This window comes from Haliaeetus albicilla, chromosome 6, assembly GCF_947461875.1.
Source record: "Haliaeetus albicilla chromosome 6, bHalAlb1.1, whole genome shotgun sequence".
Taxonomy (NCBI): domain Eukaryota; kingdom Metazoa; phylum Chordata; class Aves; order Accipitriformes; family Accipitridae; genus Haliaeetus; species Haliaeetus albicilla.
This window is the reverse complement of record NC_091488.1, coordinates 43,728,592-43,749,654: the sequence shown is the minus strand read 5'-3', so window position 1 is coordinate 43,749,654 and position 21,063 is coordinate 43,728,592. Positions and strand designations below refer to the sequence as shown.

At 48.8% G+C, this 21,063-nt stretch overlaps 1 protein-coding gene across 4 annotated transcripts in view; it reads right to left on the bottom strand.

Annotated features, from left to right (window-relative positions):
• Nucleotides 1-1,922: 1,922 nt before the first annotated feature.
• The window catches only part of LOC104321779 (galactosylgalactosylxylosylprotein 3-beta-glucuronosyltransferase 1), a 30,408-nt gene continuing 11,267 nt past the window's right edge, over nt 1,923-21,063 (bottom strand). For 2 of the 4 annotated variants that reach the window (XM_069785814.1, XM_069785817.1), the window contains exons 2-6: nt 11,884-12,032; nt 11,016-11,554; nt 9,387-9,683; nt 8,778-8,885; nt 1,923-5,181 (exon numbers count right to left, since the gene is read on the bottom strand). In XM_069785814.1, coding sequence (XP_069641915.1) covers nt 8,799-8,885; nt 9,387-9,683; nt 11,016-11,554; nt 11,884-11,995 — 1,035 coding nt within the window. In that variant the 5' untranslated portion in view covers nt 11,996-12,032 and the 3' untranslated portion in view covers nt 1,923-5,181; nt 8,778-8,798. Of the gene's footprint in view, nt 5,182-8,777; nt 8,886-9,386; nt 9,684-11,015; nt 11,555-11,883; nt 12,033-13,234; nt 13,521-21,063 lie in introns of all 4 variants that reach the window. The other 2 variants (XM_069785816.1, XM_069785815.1) reach the window with 2 other exon arrangements.

Here is a 21,063-nt window from a genome sequence, read left to right as displayed (position 1 = left end):
CATTTTCACACGTCTGCCTGAGAAATTAAATTGAATGCATAAAGAAAAAAAAAAAAGACAAACACCGTCTTCAACAGAGCTTGAAATTAAGTTTGTGCGAGAGCCTCTGGATTGTCCCAGGGGAGGGGGCTTCCCCTCCCTCGAAGTGCAATTTCATCTCCAATCAGCCCCGAACATGATGAGAGACAGAGAGAAGTACCTCGCTCCATTTAATAAGATTCATTCTTGCTTGCTCTTTCTCTTTCCCGTTCTCCTCCTTTGCCTCCTGGGGCCTGCAGCAGGGTGGCTGGGAAAGCTTGGCCTTGAAAATGCAGAGCCCAGGGAGGGGAGGAACCATGTGCTGGTGTTACAGTGGTATCAAGCAGGGTGCTCGTGCAGTGTCGGCCGATGTGTCTTATCCACTGCCCTCCCAGTCCCCAGGGTTTCTATCAAGGGAAGAGGAAGGTAGCATTAGACCTCGTACAGGCATTGTAGAAGCTTCCAGCCACTACAGCCAAGCAGAGCTGTCCCTCTTTTTTGGGAGGGGTGACTGTGTTTTCTAGTGGGGTGGATGTTTCAGGTACCTTTGGCCACGGCAGGTCTTTCTCAGCCTTTCGCAGGATCTTGGCTCGTAAACTTCACATTGCACTTTAAGCAACACTTCTGTGAATGTGATTTTTTTTTTTTTATTACAGAGGTATGGATTTGGCTTGTACTCTAGCATGCTAAATTTTTAGCAGTGCTTCCTCAAAAGAGTCTTAAAAGTGCTTCCATGTTTCTGGGAGGTGGGTCCCTTGCTGTTAAAAAAACCCAGATAGGCTGATGTCACATACCTTGGCCAAATGGCAGAGTAAATCAGTGAGAGCATTAGAAACAGGACCTGGGTCTACTAGCTTCTCCCAGGCTTGTGGATTAGCCAGCAGTGGGCTCCTGTCAAATAGGCCCATCCATTCTCCTCCGGTCTGGAGAGAGAGAAGGAAGAACCAAGAGACTTAGAGTTGTTTCCCTACCTGATCCCATTGCACTGACATCTACTGCCCCAATTTCAGTTCATACATTTTTCCCAGTGGATTGTAGCTTACAGGGACTGGCAGAAGCAGGGACTGAAACGGTGTGCAGTTGGTTAGACTGGACCTTGTAAGGACTTAGCGCAGGCGCTTCGTTACCCTGTTGGTGCTGCTCCTGGGTGTCCCCCCCTTGCCCAGAAGATGCAGTGGGCCGTATTGCAGAGGACCATGAGCTACTACCCTTGCCTGTTTCCCATCACATGCTGTCCTAAGCAACTGATCCTCCTCCAGGAGGAAGTTGAAAAACATCTCTTGACCCCCAGAACCAACTGGGAGAGACTATGGCACCACATTCCTGCAGGAGATCCCTTATGTCTTACCATAGTGCTGCCAGGAGAGCTTGTCCTGGCTCTTCCCAGAGGGGAGGACAGGGTGCTGGAGGAGCTGCCTGGCCCAACAGAGCTGGAGTGGATACGGTGCACCCTGCAGAGCAGACCTCAATAACGTCACCCAGCAGACAGCTTGTGGCACCTTTCCCCTCTCCCTTGTGATGGAGAACTGACTGCCTGCCCTACGTTTTGGCCACCACTCACTTCTGAGTTGTGGTCAGCGCCTTTGCAGAGCAATATCTCAGTAGGGATGGTCACCATGTCACCAAAATGACATCTAGAGGTGCCATGAGACTACAGAGTTCAGGCTATATTCTCCTGACTCCTTCTGTCTCTTTATCTCCATAATGCAGGCACCAGCGTCAGGGACCTGAAATGTTTTTGCTTGAATTTCTAGTGTAGCATTTGGGTCAGATGAAGACTGAAGTGAGTACCCTTAAAATGAGAACAACTAAAACTGATACATTCTCCATTACAGAGTCCACTGTGTTTTCCTGTAAAAGGAGTAAGCACTAACGCTGCAAGACAAGACAATGGTGCAATATCATACTATTCACATCATATTTAATTACGCTCTAGTACCATTCAATATAAATAAATAACCATTAAAAAGTACTTTCTTGACATTCTCTTTCCTTCGTCAATAGTATTTTCTGCAACAGGAAATGTTAGTAATATTCATTGGTTGGTGAATTGGATGAATCTCAGAGGACATGAATATCAGATACTAATATGCTAGTAAAAACCAGGTGCTGGGATGCCTTCTCTTCTTCAAATACTTCAGGCTTGATCTGCAGCTTCCCTCCTTATTGCATTCACTGCGTTCACTTTGCCTGAAGCCTGTAACTCTGACCGCTGCTCCCCTCCTGGGCTCTCCCACCTAGCTCTGCTAACGAACAGCCGTCGTAACTTGTGGTGTCTGTTACTCACCCACCCTTAGCTGATACACCTTGGCCAGCAGCAGTCCTTGCTGTCCATAGGCTGCTCTACAGGGAAAAGAGTGTTTGTGCTGAACAGGTCCAAACATCTGCTAGCCTGGAATATCAGCTGTGTACACCCACGCTGTCCATACAAGGTCTTGGTCCTGCACAATTTAGTGACTGACAGAATTTCTTGATTCACAGAAACTCTTCTCCACAGGGTCAGGCTGGGGCAAGAATGGAGATGGTGTGATAGGGCTGGTCTTGAGAGCATACTCCGACCAGCACTGAACGAACAGCGTAGTACGTATCATTGGAATCCAGGTCCCCAGTGGGAAAAACAGGAATAATAATTTTGCTTTCTTATAGGGACGCAGAGAGAAAAACTCTCTAAAAACATGGGGGGAGAGGGGGTATCCTTTGCAATGGGAATAGATCCTTGCTACAAATGCCCACCGTCAGTGCCAAAACCCTATGTAGGACCTGCGCGAGATTAAAGGCCAGGGAATCTATCACCATATCCCCTCCTGTTCATACGGGCAGAAACCCTGCCCATCTCAGAGGAGAAAATGGAGGATGATAAATCAGCTCCTTTATTCCCTCGCTCTTGCTCATTCATCGAAACCACAATGAAGGGGACTTAAGCTTGGTTTAATACTGGGTGGAAGCATTGAACCCACCTGCCTGGTGGCAGGATGGGTTGGCAAAGCCCACTGGAGTGCAAGGCCTGTTACCTCCTGCAGAGAACAGGACAGAAAGCTCTGACAAATGGAGAATGAAAAGTGTTTTGCGGACGCCGGGCTTCCTTCATGCTATCTAGTGCCAGTATGCCAGATCCTTGCTGCGTAAAGACCTCTCTAGGGCCCGGAGGCATCTCATCTCCGTTGCCCCCTCCCATACTTTAGCCCCCCTCCTATAGCAGGATGCGCGGCCGCTCGTTTCCCATTTGAGGGAACACGGACCGACTCCCTCTCTCAGATACCCTTCAAAAAGCCCCCTTCACGGAGGCTTCCTGAGATCCCATGAGGACTATCTGCTGAGTGAGGCACTCCTTTGCACATGTTTTTACCTCGCTATCATTGCTCGGGAGCCAGAAACTTAGTGCCACCCACGTCTCTCGCATAAAGGAACTGTAATTCCCTTCACTGTACTCCCCTCCTTGCTGTGTTTCTGATTATTTTGCCAGTTTAAGACACCATTTTAAAGAAACCCCAGGGAGCGCAGAACATAGGACATTCATCGATCAATGCCATGCTCTACTGTTCTGGGGTGAGGGGGAAAATATTCTTTCTTCATGAACGTGTCAGGTGATCTAAGCTAAAAAACAAAACTAAACAAGGAATAGGCAGAGAAGAACTCTAGTATAAATAAATCAACAAATAAATAAGTTTCCTGCCAGCCCAGAATTTCTTGGGCAGGGGAATGATTCAATTGCTCATAACTTTCCCCCAGCTGTGAAATCCTCGATGTGTTTCGAATGCCTAAAGCCTTGTTTCTCACGGCCTGAGTGAAGATGGTTTTCAGGGTAGGCTCAGAGGGGTTTCTGGGTCATTCAAGGAATCTTCCTGGAAAAGTCACAGCGACACCACTCCCCACGCGCACACATGGTACCAACACTTGTGCTTTTAATCCAGTGCATCCTTCCTTCGGTCCTCGTTTGCCACCTCCTCCTTTGTGGGCTGCCTTCCACCTGGCTCTCTCCCTGTTTTATTGAGGGAAAGGGAGACCCATCCGCATGACACCGTCTCCTCTCTCTTCACAGTGCCACACGTGCCTTCCAAAGTTCAGCTGGAAAAACCTCGTCAGTTTGCTATTTCACTGTCGTCTGTGTGCTCAAGATATGTTTCCCGACGATGCCTCTCCACATTCCTTGACGTTCTCACAGGAGATGGGTGCAGGCTGAGGGTTCCTCTTCTCTGAGCACTTCTCACCCACCTCCACCTCAGAGAGGTGTCTTCCTCTCTGGAGGTCTAGGAAGCAAATCCGTATATGTGGTTTGACGCTACTGAAGCGCCTGATGGTGCTGCAGCAGGGTTCCAGGCTAAGAGCAACGCTTTCAAGTCCACCCACCTTTTCCCCTGCTTTCTGGTCTCTGCAGCGAGACGTGGAGGCATGGTCTTTGAGGTACAGTACCCGCCGGGTCTCCCTGAGCAGGAGAGCAACTTTATCCAGAGGGCTCTGGGTCGGCATTTTCCAAAACAACCTTATATGAGGGCAGTTCAAGTTCTCAGCTGAGGCGTAGGCACCGGATCCCATCCGAACTTCCAAACCCCAAATGAGGTGCTTCAGCACAGCTCCCTCTCCAACACTGAAGGCTGATCCGTGTAGGTATCCGAGTGCATCCTTCAGAGGGAGAGCCTCTCCCAGGCTAGCTTTGTTTTAAAGCTGTTTTGAGAGCATACCAGCCTCAGGCCGACAGGTCCGCGTTTGTGCTTTTGCGACAACTCGTGTCCTTGAACCACCGCAGCTCGCAGCCACTGTACCGAAGCTCAGGTTCTACGATACGCCAGGAGAGACCTTCAGAGGCACCCATCCTGGATTTCAGCCACCGTGCTGGCACAGCCGAGAATGGAGAGCGCGTCTAATAAATTTTAAAGAATGGTTAAAAACACAGAGCCCACAGGGGAAGGGAAGCACTCCTCTCCCAGGTGGGGAACGGAGCCAGTGCACGAAGTCAAAGGAGAAGAGCAGTAGGATCGCAGGGCACCGCGTCAGCTCTGTCCCTGCTTGTTACCACCTTTTGGGCAGTGGGGGCTGATCGGCATGGCGACTTTTGGGGGGGTTTATCATCCTCCAGCGATGGAGCAGAGCGCCGGGCAGAACAGGCAGGGCGCGCAGCTGCTGTGGTTGCTGACGAACTTCGGGAACGATCGCTGCCCGCTGCCGCTGTGAAAACAAACACAAAATGAGGTAAGAAGGAGATAGAGATACTACGCACAGCTTTGGGCTGGGATATGGCTAAGAGCTGCTTGTTCTTTCCGCGCTGCAGAGTCCCAGCTGGGGGATTTTATTTCTGAATTGGAAAAAGGTTTTGAAGGATTTTTGTTTTCTCCCCCTAAAATCATTATTTTAACCTCTCTGATAATTTTTTAAAGAAAGAGCAGGAGGGTGAGATCTGAGGATCCCTGTTCAGTCTTTCTGGAAGCTCTGAAATGCAGATGAACTTTCCCTGTTTCCAAATATCACAAGGCAGCAAGAGTCCTGTGCTGACCTAAGCAAACTCTTCTCTTTCAGATGCCTGTAAATAGATGTTAGCAATAAGAATAGGTGGGTTGTATAACACCAGTCTTGAGTGATAGTTTTCAGGGCTTTAACAAAGAAAAAATATGAAGCGAAATTAATTTCCGTCTCCTGCTCTCAGAAGCCAAAGCCTGTATTTTGAGGTTTCAATACATTCGGCAGGGACGTATGCTGTGACAGCTTTTAGTTGCTCTGTGGCCTCTGTTGCAATACAGACAAGGATTTTCCCCATCCTCCACATTCCCCTTCCTACTCTGCATGTCCCCACAGTGTTTCGCAGAGACCAGGCTTACAGCCATTTTCCACAGCATCTCCACAGTGAAAGCCTTTGTCCAGCTGAAGATGGGCTCAGAGACCCCCTTTTTGTCCCTCCTGCTCCTCCACTTGGCATGAAGAGGCTGGAGAAGTAGCTGAGGCTCTCACCCCTGATCCTCAATCCCAGCACATCTTAGATCCTGCCCGGTGGTTCTCAGGGCAGCAAAAACCCCAGAATTTCTACTGCAGAAAAGAAAAACACTTTCCTTTTTTAAATGTTGAGCTCTTCTTTTTGTTGTCTCTCGTGAAAAGCAAAACCCTGATGTGTCTTATTGCTCCCCCTTTGCAGACCTGCTCTGATTTGGTGCACAGAGTTTTCTCTCCCAGACTCAGCTGGACACAGCTAAGGGTGGAAGAAATGTGGGCAAGGAAGAGAGCGGATTCCAGCTGGGACAAAATAACTGCTATTTATGCAGTACCTGTCGAAGCCCGATCTTCACAGTTCTCATGATCAGAAGGTGCCTTTACACGGTGTCTGTGGCAATCCACCGAGCAGGCACATGTGCCAAGCAGCCGTGCAAGTGGTCCAACTAAAGATTAACAAGAGCACCAAATCCCGCACCAGGCAACATCTGCCTGGCTCACATCTGCAGGCGTTAAAGGGGAAAGTGGCCTCTGGGAGGCCTGGGACTTGACTGGCTCGATCTGACCCTCAGTGAGGGCTAATTTCCAGGAGGGAAAGACAGATATATTCTCCCTGTTGTGTCTAAGAACAGAACATCCTCAGGGGAGCAATTTTACCTCTTTTTTTTTTTTTTTTTTTCCTCTCAGTCGTGGCTTATCTAGATCATGTCTGTCAAGGTTCTGAAGCTCAGCAGCCTTGATAGTAAGGACCTCCAAAACACTGTAGCCGTCAGCAGAGATCTCAATTTAAAACTTTAAGGGGGAGAATCTAATGATTTCCCTGACTGCCCAGTCAAGCAATTTACCTTGCAGGTGTCTCCCGGAGTGGATGCCACCTGCCCACTTGGCAGGTCAGAGCAGCTGCCCACATGGCAGATGGTGGTGCAGAAGGGATTGTGGTCAAATTCTCTGCTAATGCAAGTGGAAAGCTCCTTCAAAATCTACAGAGCTGGCCCAGCTGACACTGGCTTGAAAGCACCAGAGAGGATGGCTCTAGATAAGGGTGCAAGTCCTGCTGGTGAATGAGTGGCAGTGTCTTGGTCTCTCAGACCAGGCGCCTCCCTTTCCCACAAGAAATGACTTATGGGGAGCCATTCCCATGAGAATCCATAGGAGGTGTGTTGCATTTCTTGTGGAGGATGGCTGAGTGTTTGGCTGGGGACAGGGGGTGAGGACAAAAGTGCCGATACATAAACGGCACATTTATGAAAATGTCCCATCCACACTCTGCACCTGTAGTGGAGCAGCCAACCCCTCAAGTAGGCAAGGCAGGTCTAATTTGTCTGAGTTTTAGTAAGCCTGCTCATCCTTTACAAAGTAGGTGGTACCTCCAGACCCGTTAACCAGATTCTGAGTCCTTATGAGCTGAGTTTGGGCAATTATAGCTTTAGCCTACTGCAGAGCCAGCATGGGTGGGTATGTAAAAGGATCCACTGCTAGTGGATTTCATAGAAGCACAGGTTAAAAGAGGGGCTGCTGCCTAAGCATAGGTGTCTAGCATCATTTATGGGTTGCTAGGTTATCTGAGATATTAATGAAAAGCTGGCAGATAGAGTAGAGAGTTTGTGCCCTATGGGTAGACCACCCCAGGGTCCCTATGGTGGCACAAGGTGTCTGTGTTTAGGCAACGTGACCCATCTGCTGCTGGGTGTGCAGGTGCTGGGATTGCTTTGCACTCTTTGTATGGCTGTCACTCAAAGATGATGTGGAAATGCTGTATGCAGCTACTAGTAATGCACACAGCAGAGCAGTGCAGAAGTTGAAATACTCATGACTGCCTGTATAAAAGCTATCAGTTTTGTTTCCACTGCTAGAGCTGAGCTGAGGTGTATATTGGGATCAGGACTGAAAGCAGCCCTGGAATACCTTCCAAAGTAGGAGTAAATCATTCACCACCCTGTATCCTGCCACAGGTATGAGTCATTCCAGAAGGAACTGGGTACTGCCAAATTGGAGACCTTTATTCTTTTGGGGCTAGGAATCTGCCAAGGGCAGACAACGGGATTAGAGGGCAGCTGCAAGAGGATGTCATAGCTCCTCTGAAGCCTGTTCTTCATCAAGTTCTACTTCTGAGAACATATCGCTGATCTCAGATACATTCCTGCCCTCACCTGTGGTGGTTGCCATAATCCCCTCTCCCGCTCCTGAACCTGGCTCTGTGGACCACAGAGGTACTGCTGGTGCCTTCACTATTTCTCCTCACCAGCAGATGCATTCCTAGCTCTGGTAACGTTGGTACCAAGCCCCTCAAACTCTGTGAGAGTCTGTGCAGGTTGCGCTTTGCTGGTTCCCGTTTTGAGGTGGTCTAAGTGTCCCACCAGCCTTTCCCTGCTGCACCCACACCGCAGTTGTTCCTGCAGGATAAAAGCTGGAGGTGGATGGATGGAGCATGGCAGAGGTGGCAGGGCTGCTGGGGGAAAAGCTCCTCTGCAGGAGTGTGATCTCTTTCTGCACACTGTAGGGCAACTCCCACACTAAAGAGAGTTTCGAGCTGGCAGAAATAGGGGAACAAGGAATTTGGCTTGTCGTTATTACCGAGTGAAACCATGGGATTCTTCTGCCACTTTTCTCTCTCAGTCTGTGCAGGAAAAGCTTCCATGTGGACTGCAAGGAGGCTTGAATAAGTATGAAATGCAGACCATAAGTAGGTAAAGATCAGGATCTACTTCTTGTGCAAAGGGTGGCATGGTAAAGGAGTTACTGGGACAATCATATACGCAGTCTTTGAGGAAATAATAGCATAAATAAGGAAACAGGTACAGATTATTTACCTTGCCAAAACAAATAAAGACAAAGGTACTCACACCCTGGAGCTGGCTCTCTGCTTACACCTCTACTCTGGGGTCTGTAAATCCACGCTTGCCTTCGTTAACCAGAGTGGGCCTCTCAGTTCTTGTGTGCCAGACCAACACCTAGAGGGAATCACAAAGATTTCAGGGGCTCTGGATGCAACAGAAACACCAAGAGCAGCGCATCCATTGGGTGGGAACCTTAGCAACCCAGGACTCGCAGCTATTTGAAGGACATCATGATTCAAAGGGGTTGAACCTGGGAGAGTCTTCACAGGTGCGTGAATCAGTGACAAGGAGGAGGGATCATTCTGGACTGAAACCCCAGACTCAACCCTCTTCCAATCCTCCTGGATTTTGGAGAAGCAATCTGGGCACGAATTATACATCTGAGGCTCTTTGTTAACGTAGAGTGCATAGCACTAACTGTTCCTCAGCGCTCTCTCAGGAGCTTTGCGCCTGTGAAGAATTTGGCAGGCTCTGCCCGTCTGTCCCAGCACTGTTCGGCACTGACATGTGCCGGCACAGGGCAGGCACGGTGGAAGGTGGAGGAGCATGGCAGGAAGCTGTAAAAGCAGCCAGCAGCCAGGAGAATGTCTCTTCAAGGTCTCTTGTCCTACTCACCTTTGTGCAGTTGGCTGCTTTGGGCTCCAGCCCATCCATAGTCACCAGATCCTTCAGCAGACTGGTTTCCTGGTAGCCTCCTTTAACTCCCTCCAGCTTGAAACTGGCCTGAGGCTTCTCCAAAATCAGCTTGATGCTTATAGCAAATCCAGCCATGTCAATAGCAAAGGGACGGTTAGGGTCAAAGACAGTTTTCCAGCCCACCACCTTCCCTGCTGGGCTCACTTTTGGGGATTCATATCGTAGCCCCCCAACGAAAGCCACTGGCCAGACTGACACCCTCCTCGTGTAGCGCATCTGTGTGCCAGAAAGAAACGGTGCTGTGAGAATTCAACCCCGCCGCGTTTGTCCCAGCTCGTTAGTGTACCATCCTCTGCGTTCATTGCCACCCGTCCTCCCCCGTTGACTTCCCACACGGTCGCGTAGCTCTCGGCAGCACGAGCGCTTGTTCACCTGTGCTACTGCTTGAAGAGCTACAGCTTGCAAAGCCACAAGGCTGTTTTAGCACGTTCTTCTCTGAACACCAAACTCACTGCTTTTCCGTGCCCACCTTCAGTCCTTCAGAAGAAGGAACCCCTTTGGTTTTCTGTTCTCCTCTGAACTTTTCTAATTTTTTTGTAAAATGTTATCTTTTTTTGTAAAATATTATCATTTTTGTAATTGCCAAACACAACTTCTACCAGGCCTCTAGCTCCGTATTATCAACTCCACTCAGTCCAACTTCACCCTCATGCAAGTAATCTCCCTCCCTGACTGGTACATCTTTGTCCTCATTTATTGCAAATTCCCCCCACCCTTGTTCTTCCATCCATGGCTACTGCCTGAAAGAGTGGGTTTTTATTGAAATTGTCAGAAAGGACCTGGCAAGAGGTAAGAAAGGATGAGCTTAGCAGAGATCTAAAAAATTCTGAAAACTGGAAATATGTTCTGATGCATAACTCTGTACAGTTTGGCTTAAATTGGTGACACGGGAGTTTACTGAATTTTTGCAAGTTTACAATAGGCTTGGCATTTCACAAAAGCCAGGTTTCCAGCAGAAGTCTGGGCAAGCTTCAGTGATCCCAGGGGCACAGCCCTGTTGTGGTGGCTGGAACTCAGAGTACAGAAGGGCAGCCAAGGAGAAAAGGTGGATTGGAAAGTCAGTCAACTTTTCTAACATCCTCTACCCATCACACCCCTACAACAGTGCAGATTTATGCTTTGCCAGAAGTTTGTCTTCGGTGCTTATTTAAATCAGGTCAGCTCTCCCTGAGGAGAGGTATAAATTCTGGAGTATATATCCTCTGGCCCCTGGCAAAAGGGGCTCAAGCTGTTGCAATGGTGCGTGAGTGGCTATTCCCATCTGCAGCCTACACCATGGCAGATGTGCTCTTTGCTCTTTCAGCCCTTTAGAGCACGGCTGCTGCGTTTGCCTAACTATAGGCTTGCATCTCGCCTATATCCAGCTCCCACTGAGTGCAGGGCGGGCGAGGAAGCCTCTAGGCAACCTGCCAGAGCCCTTCTCTCCCAGCTGATGGTAAAAGTCCACGTGGTAGCCCTATCTTAGAGGTCTTTGCAAGCACGCCTGGCCTTAAGAGGCTTTGCGGCCGCATCCTGCTTTTCCATCCCGCGTAATTTTACGACTCTTACCTCTTCGAAGAGCTCCAGGCTGTAGGTGTTATCATCGTCGGCAAAATACACTACCCCTTCTGGTGGTGGGGTGTTGCTGAAGCTGTCCCTCAGCCAGTGCAGCCCCAGGTTCCTCTGTAGTGTCCCCCTCGGGGTGTGGGATGGGATCCAGGACAGCCCCAGCTTCAGACTTTTGGGCGTCTCCACATTGAGGTGGGTGAAGTTGAGCCCTGCCTTCTCCAGCAGGTTGGATACCAGGTTGGTCCTCCGGGGCGAGTCCTCCACCACCACCCAGTGCAGGTTCTGGACGTGTAGGAAGGTGTTGGCCAGACGGGTCAGCTCAGCTTTTTGCACTGGCCGGGTGTAGGTAGGGGTGATAACAAAGATGGTCGGCAGGGTGTCTGACCATGGGGGAGGCCTGGAGTACACGTAATTCTGGATGATTTTAGGCGTTGCCCCTGTGCTTTGCTGCTGCCGAATGCATGATGGGAAGCCTTCTTCTCTCAGTGCAGATGTACCATTGAGGAGAGCTTTGGAAGTCACGTTCTCATCTGTCTCTTCTGGGACAAAAGGAAGGAAGAAGAAGAAGAAAGATGTTAGAGAACTAATCACTGCTGGGCTGCCTCCTCTCCAGGGAGTGCTGGGGACACATTTGCCTGGAGTCGGTGCTCAGCACACCAGCATCCTCTCCCCAAAGCCAGCCTAAGGGTGCATGTTTAACGCGCTCTTAAGAACAGTTTGTGTGCCTGCTGTAGGCAAACCCTGAGGGGTTCTTCAGGCAAGTTTGTCTTTGTTTAACCCGTCCCATAAAAGAGCATCTCCTACCGAGGGTTCGCGCCGGCAATCATCGCAACCACCAGGACGCTGACAGCAGAACTCTTGCACTTACTTCTCAGCAGGCTGAGGTAGTGGGTGGTTGGGTACTGGTGCCACAAGGTTAGGAGAAGAGCCCATGGCAAGGCAATCAGGAGCGTGGTCAGTAGGTTACGTCTCCTCAGCATGCTGCAGAGAGCTTCCAATGCCCAGGCATCTCTCTACCTTTCAGAGCAGAAAAAAAGAGTAAGGCCTTCGAAATATCGGTCACCACAAACATTAGGACAGTGAGTCTAGAGGCCAAGTTAATGGACTGAGTTCGGCTTGCTTGGAGGGAGGCATGATAAATGTTGGGCCCCGATCCAGCAAAGCGTTTGTCTAGGTATAAGTTTACAAGGAGCCCCATTAACATTGCAGGCCCGAATCATTGTCCAGCTGCCCCAGCCAATTCCTGTGCTATTGAATAGAAGCTTTTATCTATTTATGTTGCTATAAAGAACCTCCCACTGCCCCGTGATGAACCCACTGTCCTTGACTTAGGGCTGTTCATGTTGCTGATTCTGAAGCCAGAGAGGACTTTTAGTTGCCCCCTCTCTGGGGCTGGTATTCATCCTGAGCTTTGTGGTGACCATTTAATTTGCTTCTTTTGTAGAATTTTTTAAAACTGTGTGCAAGATTTGTGTTCCTGCATATGCAAGTGGACAAAACAGAAAATGTTAGGCATCCTCAAGACAGCCAGCATTTCTTTCACTCCTGCAGTTTTACTTCATCCTCCTTATGCAGATGCATTGAGGCAATCAGGGATGCATGCTAGGATGCACACCTACTAAGTTTTCCACAAAATCCCTGCCTCAGTCATTCCACAGTACTGGTGATGCCTGCTGAAAGTTTAATTATTCCACATCCCTTTCTACTCCTGGCTTGCAGTGTTTGGTCACTGCAGCATTTAGTTTAAATCACAGACTTCAGAATACTTTAATTTCTTTCTTAGCATTTCTGTAATGTACAGGATCATGATATCTATGGAATTGCAACATTTAACCTTTGTTTTCAAAACTCCTTCTATGAGGTGAGAGGAACTAAAAGAAAATAAAGACAAATAAAAGACAAAGGTATCAGGAATAAGTGACAACAGGGGGTGGCTTATTTACAGATGGCCCAGGCTACAGTAGTCCTGTGCTTGATTTTTCACAATTGTTGAGCACTTTCAGCTCCCACTAGTTAATATGATTAATGAGCTGTCAGTCTCTCTGGAAATCAGATCCTTGGCTTCTCAAGGTAGCCATGCCTTCAACAAAGTACCCAACATTAATGATCAGTTTGGAAAACACAGATGTATTTGGACGTCTATTGCAGACCACTTGTTCAGGGACATAACTCACTCCTGTTTTAAGTCATAGTGTGATGAGATCCCAGTCCTGGCTCACCTGTTTGAAAGACCCTTAACAGCCTGTGTGCAGTAAGTCATACAAGCAAGAGATCCCAGAGATGACTTCTGCAAGTCCAACATCAAATGGGCTTGCCTAGTGTACGTGCTGCCTTCTGTATGGCTCTGGCACAGTCAGGAACATTTTCCTCCAACTTCTAGCTTCTGCTTTGGTCCCTCTCTGGGTATGAAATCTCCCGATATTGTTATTACACACCAGCAACAAAAGCAGTGCTCCAGAAAGAGGGATCCACTTCTGCTGCTGGAGAACAGCAGCTCAGGAAAAACTGAAGGATACAGAGCAAAGTCACTTGTTACCATCTGAGGACTTTCTGCTGTCGCTCCAAGCAGGCTGCCTGGTGTTTGATAGCCGGATTTTATTCCCCTCTCCCTCCTGGTAACATCTGTAATCCGTTTCCTCTGGGATTACCTTTCTGATGCCAAATACTTCTCCTTCCTCGCTACCACAGCGATGCTCATTAGGAGGCTGAAAGGGAGCATAAAACTTTCATTAACCTCCTGCAGAGAGATTTCTGTTGGGAAACTACAGTCGCACGCCCTGGGAACTGGAGAGCTGCTGAACGGCACAGCCCCAGCAGGCCCTCTTGCTCTCTTAGGCTGAAGGCAGGTTGAGGGAAGAGAGCGATGGCATCATACCGATACAAAGGATGGAAAGGAGGTTTAAATCGGTTGGCTCTAAATCCCTGCTCTGCCGGGAGATTTTCTAGGTGTACTGAAGGCCAGTTGCCTAAAGCCAAGGTCCTCAAAGGGACATAGGCACATTTTGTGCAAAGGAAACTGCTTGCCCAGGATTTGCGCCCAGCAGCTTCTCATCTGTCCAAGGGGGAAGGATTGCCTTGCTTCAGCCTTAGAGAATTGTGTGAGACCAGACGACTGGTCCGAAAGGGCTCTGCTTTGCAGTGACAGCAGCCGCATGGTACTCAGGGAAGATATCAGGGGATGCTATTCTAAATTCATCCTCTGGGATCTTCTTAAGACCTGTCTTTAATTCTTTCCCTGACATTTTACCTTGGTGTCCTGAAAAAACCAAGGATTATGTGATTGCAGGGCTCATCAGTGCCCTACTGCCACCAATAACCATCAAACCCATTTCAGCCAAATCTGACAGAAGACTAGCACGTTTCAGCAAGTCTTCTGGCAGGCAAGCAGATACTCACAAGCCCTATAAAGGAAATTGCTGCAACATGAGCTCATTCCTTGTTAGACACCGATAGTACCACGCTGGAGCAATCCCTCAAGGGAACCTCTCTCTACTGCTCCCCAAACCAACTGTTCATGGCGATAATGTCTAATGTTTCTTACCTCCTCACTCAGGGAACACCATGGTGCCCATTCCTCTACTTTCAAGCTATGGAAAAAACGACGAAGAAGTGGGCCAAGGAACCTGGGTGGCTGAGTTTTGGTGATGCCAGCAGGAGCCTTGTGCAGCAAACAGGCTGGCTCTGCGTAACTTCATTGCTTTCTGACGGCTGGGTCCAGGGCAGGCACAAGAGTCACCTTCAAGCTTTAGTGCCGAAGGCATAGGTGTTTGGTAAGCTCCAGATCTAGGCTGGACGCAGGGCAGGATGGTGTTACCCACACCAGGGGCTGCTTGCCCTCGGGGAAATTCCTTCCCTTAGCAGCACAGAGCAAAGCTTCCCATCAGTTGGGACCGTGAGAACGGAGCCACCAAAGAAATCCAAGGAGGGCTCTGCGCTGCCTCGTAAAGGCAGCAGGCACCTTGGTCCAGGGGCATCGCAGCTCCTTCCTTTCTCTAGTACGCTCGCAATTACAAACGTCCTTGCACTAGGATCAGGCAGCCAGTGTTTTCTGCCTTTAATAAAAGGCCTTAATTATACAGGCACAGTTTCTATGCAGCGGGCCTGCCACTGCTGCAAACTCAGGTCGCTTCTGGAGGGAAGGAGAGGAGGAGGTGGCAGTGGCAGCTGTGTTACCAAGAGAGCACAGAGGAGAGGGGATCAGAGTTAGAAAAGCTTTAATGAATTCCCTTTCTAGTTCTTTCTCCTCCTCCTCCTCACAGCCAGCCCTGTTCATGCTTCCCGAACGCTGCAAACAAGTGGAGATGCTGTCTGCGTGTGCAATACCCCTGGTGCTCCTTGCTCATTTATTTCTACATGCACCTTCTCTCTATTGCTTTTCCAAAGCATGCAATGCTGAAGAAGTTAAACCCCACATAAAGCACCACGTCACTTGTGAACCTCACAGAGGAGCTGACTTTAACCCCGCTTTCAGAAGATCTGTCTTGGAATACTTTATTTTCTCTTTAAAACGTTACCTTCTCTCCCCCACTGCCACCCCCTGCATCCATCATGCTTCTGCTTTTCTCTGTTCCTTTACATTTTTCACCTGCCTTTTCTCAGTCCTTAAGAGTCTCTCTTCTTCCCTGTCTCCAGGACTAGAGGAATCCCCTGGCCTACTAATAATTTTAGCCTTTGTCTTCTCTCCTTCCCCACACAAAGGCCCTTTGCATTTTCTTAATGTCTACCCCGCATGGAATATTTCCCACAAAGTGGTCCATTAAAGCATCAGCCCATCCTTTTGAAAACATAGCATCCAAACCCAGTCACATGTCAGTGCCTCCGGGTAGCCTGCTGATGGCCCCAGTGGGGCTTACAGAGGTTTACTGCACATATTTTACCTACTTTTTATAATTAAAAACAAAGTCCCCTAAGTGGCTCAGATTAATTGCATGCCTGGCTGGCAGGCATTACTGTGTGTATTCTTGGCACAAGCAGCTACCTTCCTTCTGCCTTTAAACCCGTTCAGAGTAGATGCTATTAAATGAGCTTCAAGATCAGAAGAAAATTTTGTGATCTTCTAAATGCATCTCCAGCGATCATCCCGTAATTCCTGGGTTTTAGCTGTAGAGGGCAGGGACTGTCTCTTAATGTACTTGTACAGTCCTGCACTGATCCCAACAGGAGGAGTCTTTGGATGCGATTGCAATACAAATATTATTGATTGTAGTCTCTTGCTGGCTCTTCTCCTCCCTTGCTATTTCCCCTGTCCTGCCTATTCCACTTTCTCTTCCCTTTTCTTTTTTTCCCAGTGTCTCCTGCAGCCCTCGTTTGTGCTACACACCCTTAACAACATTAGCTGAATGTTTGATGGATGCCTTCAATATGCTGCCTGTAGCCTTCTTGAGCTGTTTTCCAATTACACATCCCTCTTCTTAATTTCATCCATCAATCTTCTGTTCTCCATTAAAAAATAAACAAACACACACACACAGAGCACAAAGCTGAGTATGATAGAGACAAAATGTTTCTTGTACTACTGTCGCTTCACGCTGCTTTGTCAGACTTCTCAATTCCCGGGACATAACACCATCCCATCTCTGTTTAAGCTCATGTGCTTATGCAGGGGACATTAATCCAAAAGGATGCAGAAGAGAATGAAAGAAACACACAAGGGGAAGAGCCCAGCCCCAGCCTGGATGCCCCAAATTGATGCTGAGGAGAAGCAAGATCTGGCTGAGGCTCAGAGCATCGTATGTGACCGATCCCTTCATCTGCTGTTGACAAATTACCAACAGGGTAATTTGTTCCAGGCAGGGCAGCTCAGATGTTGGGAGAGGGGTAAAGATTCCCAGGCTGGAGAACATCCCAGTCGGCCTCACCCTTCAGGTACAACTTTAAGAGGTCACATATGTGACTTTCTCCCTGAGTTGCAGAATAGTTTGAAAGGATATGTTGGGTGAATGGTAGAGAAAGGTGAAATTTGGGGAAAGGTCCAACTGACTGGGTTTTATAAGGGTGCCTGTGATTTTCCTAGAGCCCTGTGGAAATGCTGCTCAATTTATGTCTTCTTTGGTAACTCAGAAACGGTTAGAATCACATGGGTTTTGGTAATTCTGTTCTGAGGTTTCAGTTCTGCCCTCCACCTGCCTGATTCAGCACAAGAACCAAACCTTTTGAAAAGTTTGCTCTGCAAGAAAGATGATTTTGCAGCCTCCGGATCAGGGCAGCCAGCCTGTCTGGGCCTGGCTTACAAGACCCTGAACGTTGGACCAACCCCAGCCTCAGGACTGTATGTCTGTAGTCTGAGACACAGACTCTAAAGATCATTATCTTCCCAGAGGGACGAATTTCACAGTTCAAACCATCCCCTGGGAACATCCTGCCATCCAGTGTAGAGATTTTCTAGGCAAGCACCCAAAGCAAACTAGTCTCAGCTAATGGAGCCAAAAGCTTCAAGAAACACCCTCTCATCTTGGTTTATACCATGTTTGCAAACCCGCCATTCTGTGCGTACCCTGGGAGGAGAGAGGCACGGAGAGGGGAGGAGAGAGGGGTGCGAGGGGCAGAGCTGAAGCAGAGCTGCCAGCAGGTGCAGATGACTTTTAATTTCACGCACCGAAACCGTCAGCAAGGTTTTGGGTTTGTTTTGCCTGCATTTTGCTGCCTCTCTCCATCAGCCCCTAGCCACCTTGAGGAAGTCCATGCAGATTTCATGAGTTCCCTAACTCCCGGTGTGGGAGATGTGATGCTGAAGGCAGAGCAGGGAGCTTTCAATTATTGATGAGAGCGACCTCTCTTTAAACAAGGAATGCATAATTCATGGCAGTGCCAGTATTTGTGGTGATCAGCAACGGCTCTGTCTCTGCTTTGCTGAAATCCATGGGAAGCGGCTGTCCCCTCTCCCTCCATTCCCTCGGGCCCATCAGAGCCTTCAGCCGAAACTTCAATACTGTTTAAAATTGAGACAGGCTAAGATGCTGCAGCGCTTCCCCTCGCCGGGCAGTCTCCTGCCTGTTGGAGACGTGCAGAATAAAGGAGGACGGATTCAAGGAACCACAGCAGTGGGTGGAATGGGTTATTGCTCTGGGATAAGCAGGGGTAATTACTGTGCAAACACAGCCACAACAGGACATTTCTCAGCAGCAGGGACTCCTCTGAACCTGACACAGGTCTGCAGGAGTGGCATCGATGTAGGAAAGGAGAGGCCAGATCTAAAGGGCAGTGCCCGAGGGTTCCCATCCAGCTGTATTTCTTGTGGGGGTGGGAAACAGAAGAGGAAAAGGGAGGTTTGGTTTTTTGCTCAATAAATAGCAATTTCTCCCCTAAACTCTGCTGGAACTGGGTGGCTGAAAAGCAAAGGAAAAAAAAAAGAAGGAAGAAGGTCTTTTCCAACCTAAATGAGTCTATGATTCTGTGATTTTTTTCTAGGAAGGGAAATTTTAATGATGGAGCAGGGAAGGGAAAGGCTCTTTCCTAAGCGCACAACTGGGATCTTGACTTCCCAGTAGCACAGGCAATGCAGACCACTGCGGTCCTGTCCGAAGGTGGAAGGGTGCTCTTCTGCTGGGGTTTTGATTGTCCCTCTGCTGCAGACCTCGTGAACGGCTCTGGGCAAACGAGGCCGGCCATCTGAATGAGGTGAGCACTTCCCTACTGCTTGTGGGGACAGAGGGCAAGGCAAAATTAACCGAGCCCCCCGGAGAGACAAAAACCAGAGAACTACAAATAATAAAACAATATGGGAAAGGATGGCTAGGTCCTTCCCCAGGGCAGGGAGAGCGGAGCTACCAGCAGCTGTGGGGTTTCAAGGCTCAGCCCCATCTACACTCTGTCACTCGGTGCGCAGGCTCCTGCGGGGACAACTTCCCTGGGAAGTGAGTCACTCCCAGTGAAACAGCCGTCCTTCCCAAGCCCCCGTGCTTCTTCCTCAGATGTAAAGAAAGGCTTCATCCTCTCCCTGCCAGCTCTGATCCCTTCGCCATATGGGACCGCAGTTCCTTCAGCCCAGAAACTAGGCTCATCCTTGCGGAATGCGCCGTGCACATCCCCCCCATCCCTCCATCGCCCGCGTGAACCCAAGTCAAGCATCTTCCTCCAACCTTGGTCCATAAACAGCTCAACACGGCACCTTTCCCCAGAGCATCCTTATCCCAGACGTGTGGCTCGTGTCTGAGCAGCACGGAGTGGGGGAGGGTGATGCTTTATACAGTGCTTTGTTCCCAAGCTAAAAAAAAAAAAGCAAAAAAACCCCTACAGAAAACAAAAAAGAAACGTTGACGAAGCTAATTAAATCTGCTGGCTAGGTCCCGTGGGAGCCAATACTTTTGAGACAGCGTATGGCTCAGCCCGCTATCCCCAGGTAGATCAAGGGTATCCAGGCACTATCTGGGCTATCAGCAGGAACGGAGATAACCCAGTTCGGATATAGACTAGACCTTGAACTTGGCTGCAAAGCCCAGCTATGCAGGGAGCCTTCCAGAGCCTGGAAAAGGAGGTCTAAATGAGGTTATTTTTAATCAGCCCGGACCCAAGCGTCCTTCCCGATTGACCCGCGCGACCCGTCACCGCCTTCCCGTCCCCCTGAGTTTTGGCAAGGGTGGGCTGTGACTCAGAGGGACACAGCCCTCCGCCCCGTCCTAATTTTCCTGTGCTGCAGAGCTGTAATCCAGGGGTGCCAGAAATACCCGGAGAAAGATTGGCAGCTCAGGCCCAAACAGAAGCAGGAGGTACCAGATGTCTCCTGAGAGAGCCAGCTCTCTCCTGAGAGACCTCTCTGCTTCAAGTTACCCTCTCTTGAAAAAGAAGTCGGGGGCTTATTCAAACATCGGCTTCTCTCCCCTGCTGCCAAGCTCTGGCAGAACCGAGGTCCTTTTTAGACGCTGATGACTATTACAGAATAATCTTTCCAAACGTATCAGCGTGAATCAGCCCAATATCTGCATTATCCAAAAAAAAAAAAAAAAAAAAAGCTTTCTTTCTTCTGAGGAGGCAAAATAATTCTAAGGAAGCAAAACCAATACCGGATTGTTCCAAAGTATCTGTACATTTCATCCAGAGCTTTCCCTACTGAGTTAACAGCTGATGCCTGTTCGGTGGGAGTGGGAGCTGTCATTTTACAGGTTTCTTACAAAAGCAGAAAGGAAGAACCCATAGTATTTGCTTCCAGAACATTTTCAAAGACAGAGAAGAATTACTTTTTCAGAGAAAAAAGCATTAGGCATTATTTGATGGATAATTACATTTCACAGGTGCTTGTTTGGGGGGAAAAAAAAAAAATCACATTGATCACAAGCTCCTTGTAAAGATCCGGGGCCCAAAGGCCAACGCTGTTCCTCTGGTAGCAGCCAGGGTGCAGAGATGGGCTTTGATCTTAGCTATGTGTCAATATGACATCAAATGCAGACCTCTGGAGGAACATACTATCACTAATGCACGCTCTTGATTGATTTAGACAGCTTGTTTTCCTCCTACTTTTCAAAGGCAATGTCGAAATGCTCTTCCCTGCTGGACTTCCCAGTTACTCCTAGGGAGGGCAAAAGAAACCGAAGGAGAAGCTGCTCTGGCTGAAATCACACTGCAAATGAGTGGAATAGCAATTATGCCATTTAAGACACAGACATAGCTAAAGATGTCTACTAGCTTCCCAAAACCTGTGGAAATACTGACATTTTAACCGTTACACATGTGTGCTGGCACCCTGAAGAATCCGAGTCCAGGCCCCAAATTGCACAGAGGGTGTGTGCGGTGTATGGGCAACAATCCCCCCGAGTTTTTATTTGGGAATGCTGGCTGAATTATGTGATCAATAAAAGCCTCAAGCAAACAACAAATTTGGGCAGAACGTTTTCATGGGTGGCCGCTCCATAGATTAACAGCTGGCCAGCACCGATCAGTTGCCACCACATCATGCAGGCGTTGGTTAAGCGAGAAGTGGAAAGAGGAGAAACACCACTTTGGTCTCCTTGATGGACATTTTTGCTGTTGCAGCTCTCTGAGCTGTGTGAAATACGCTCACTCCATAACAAGCTGAGATGGTCCAAAATGCTAATTCTGATTTCTTCCTCCGAAT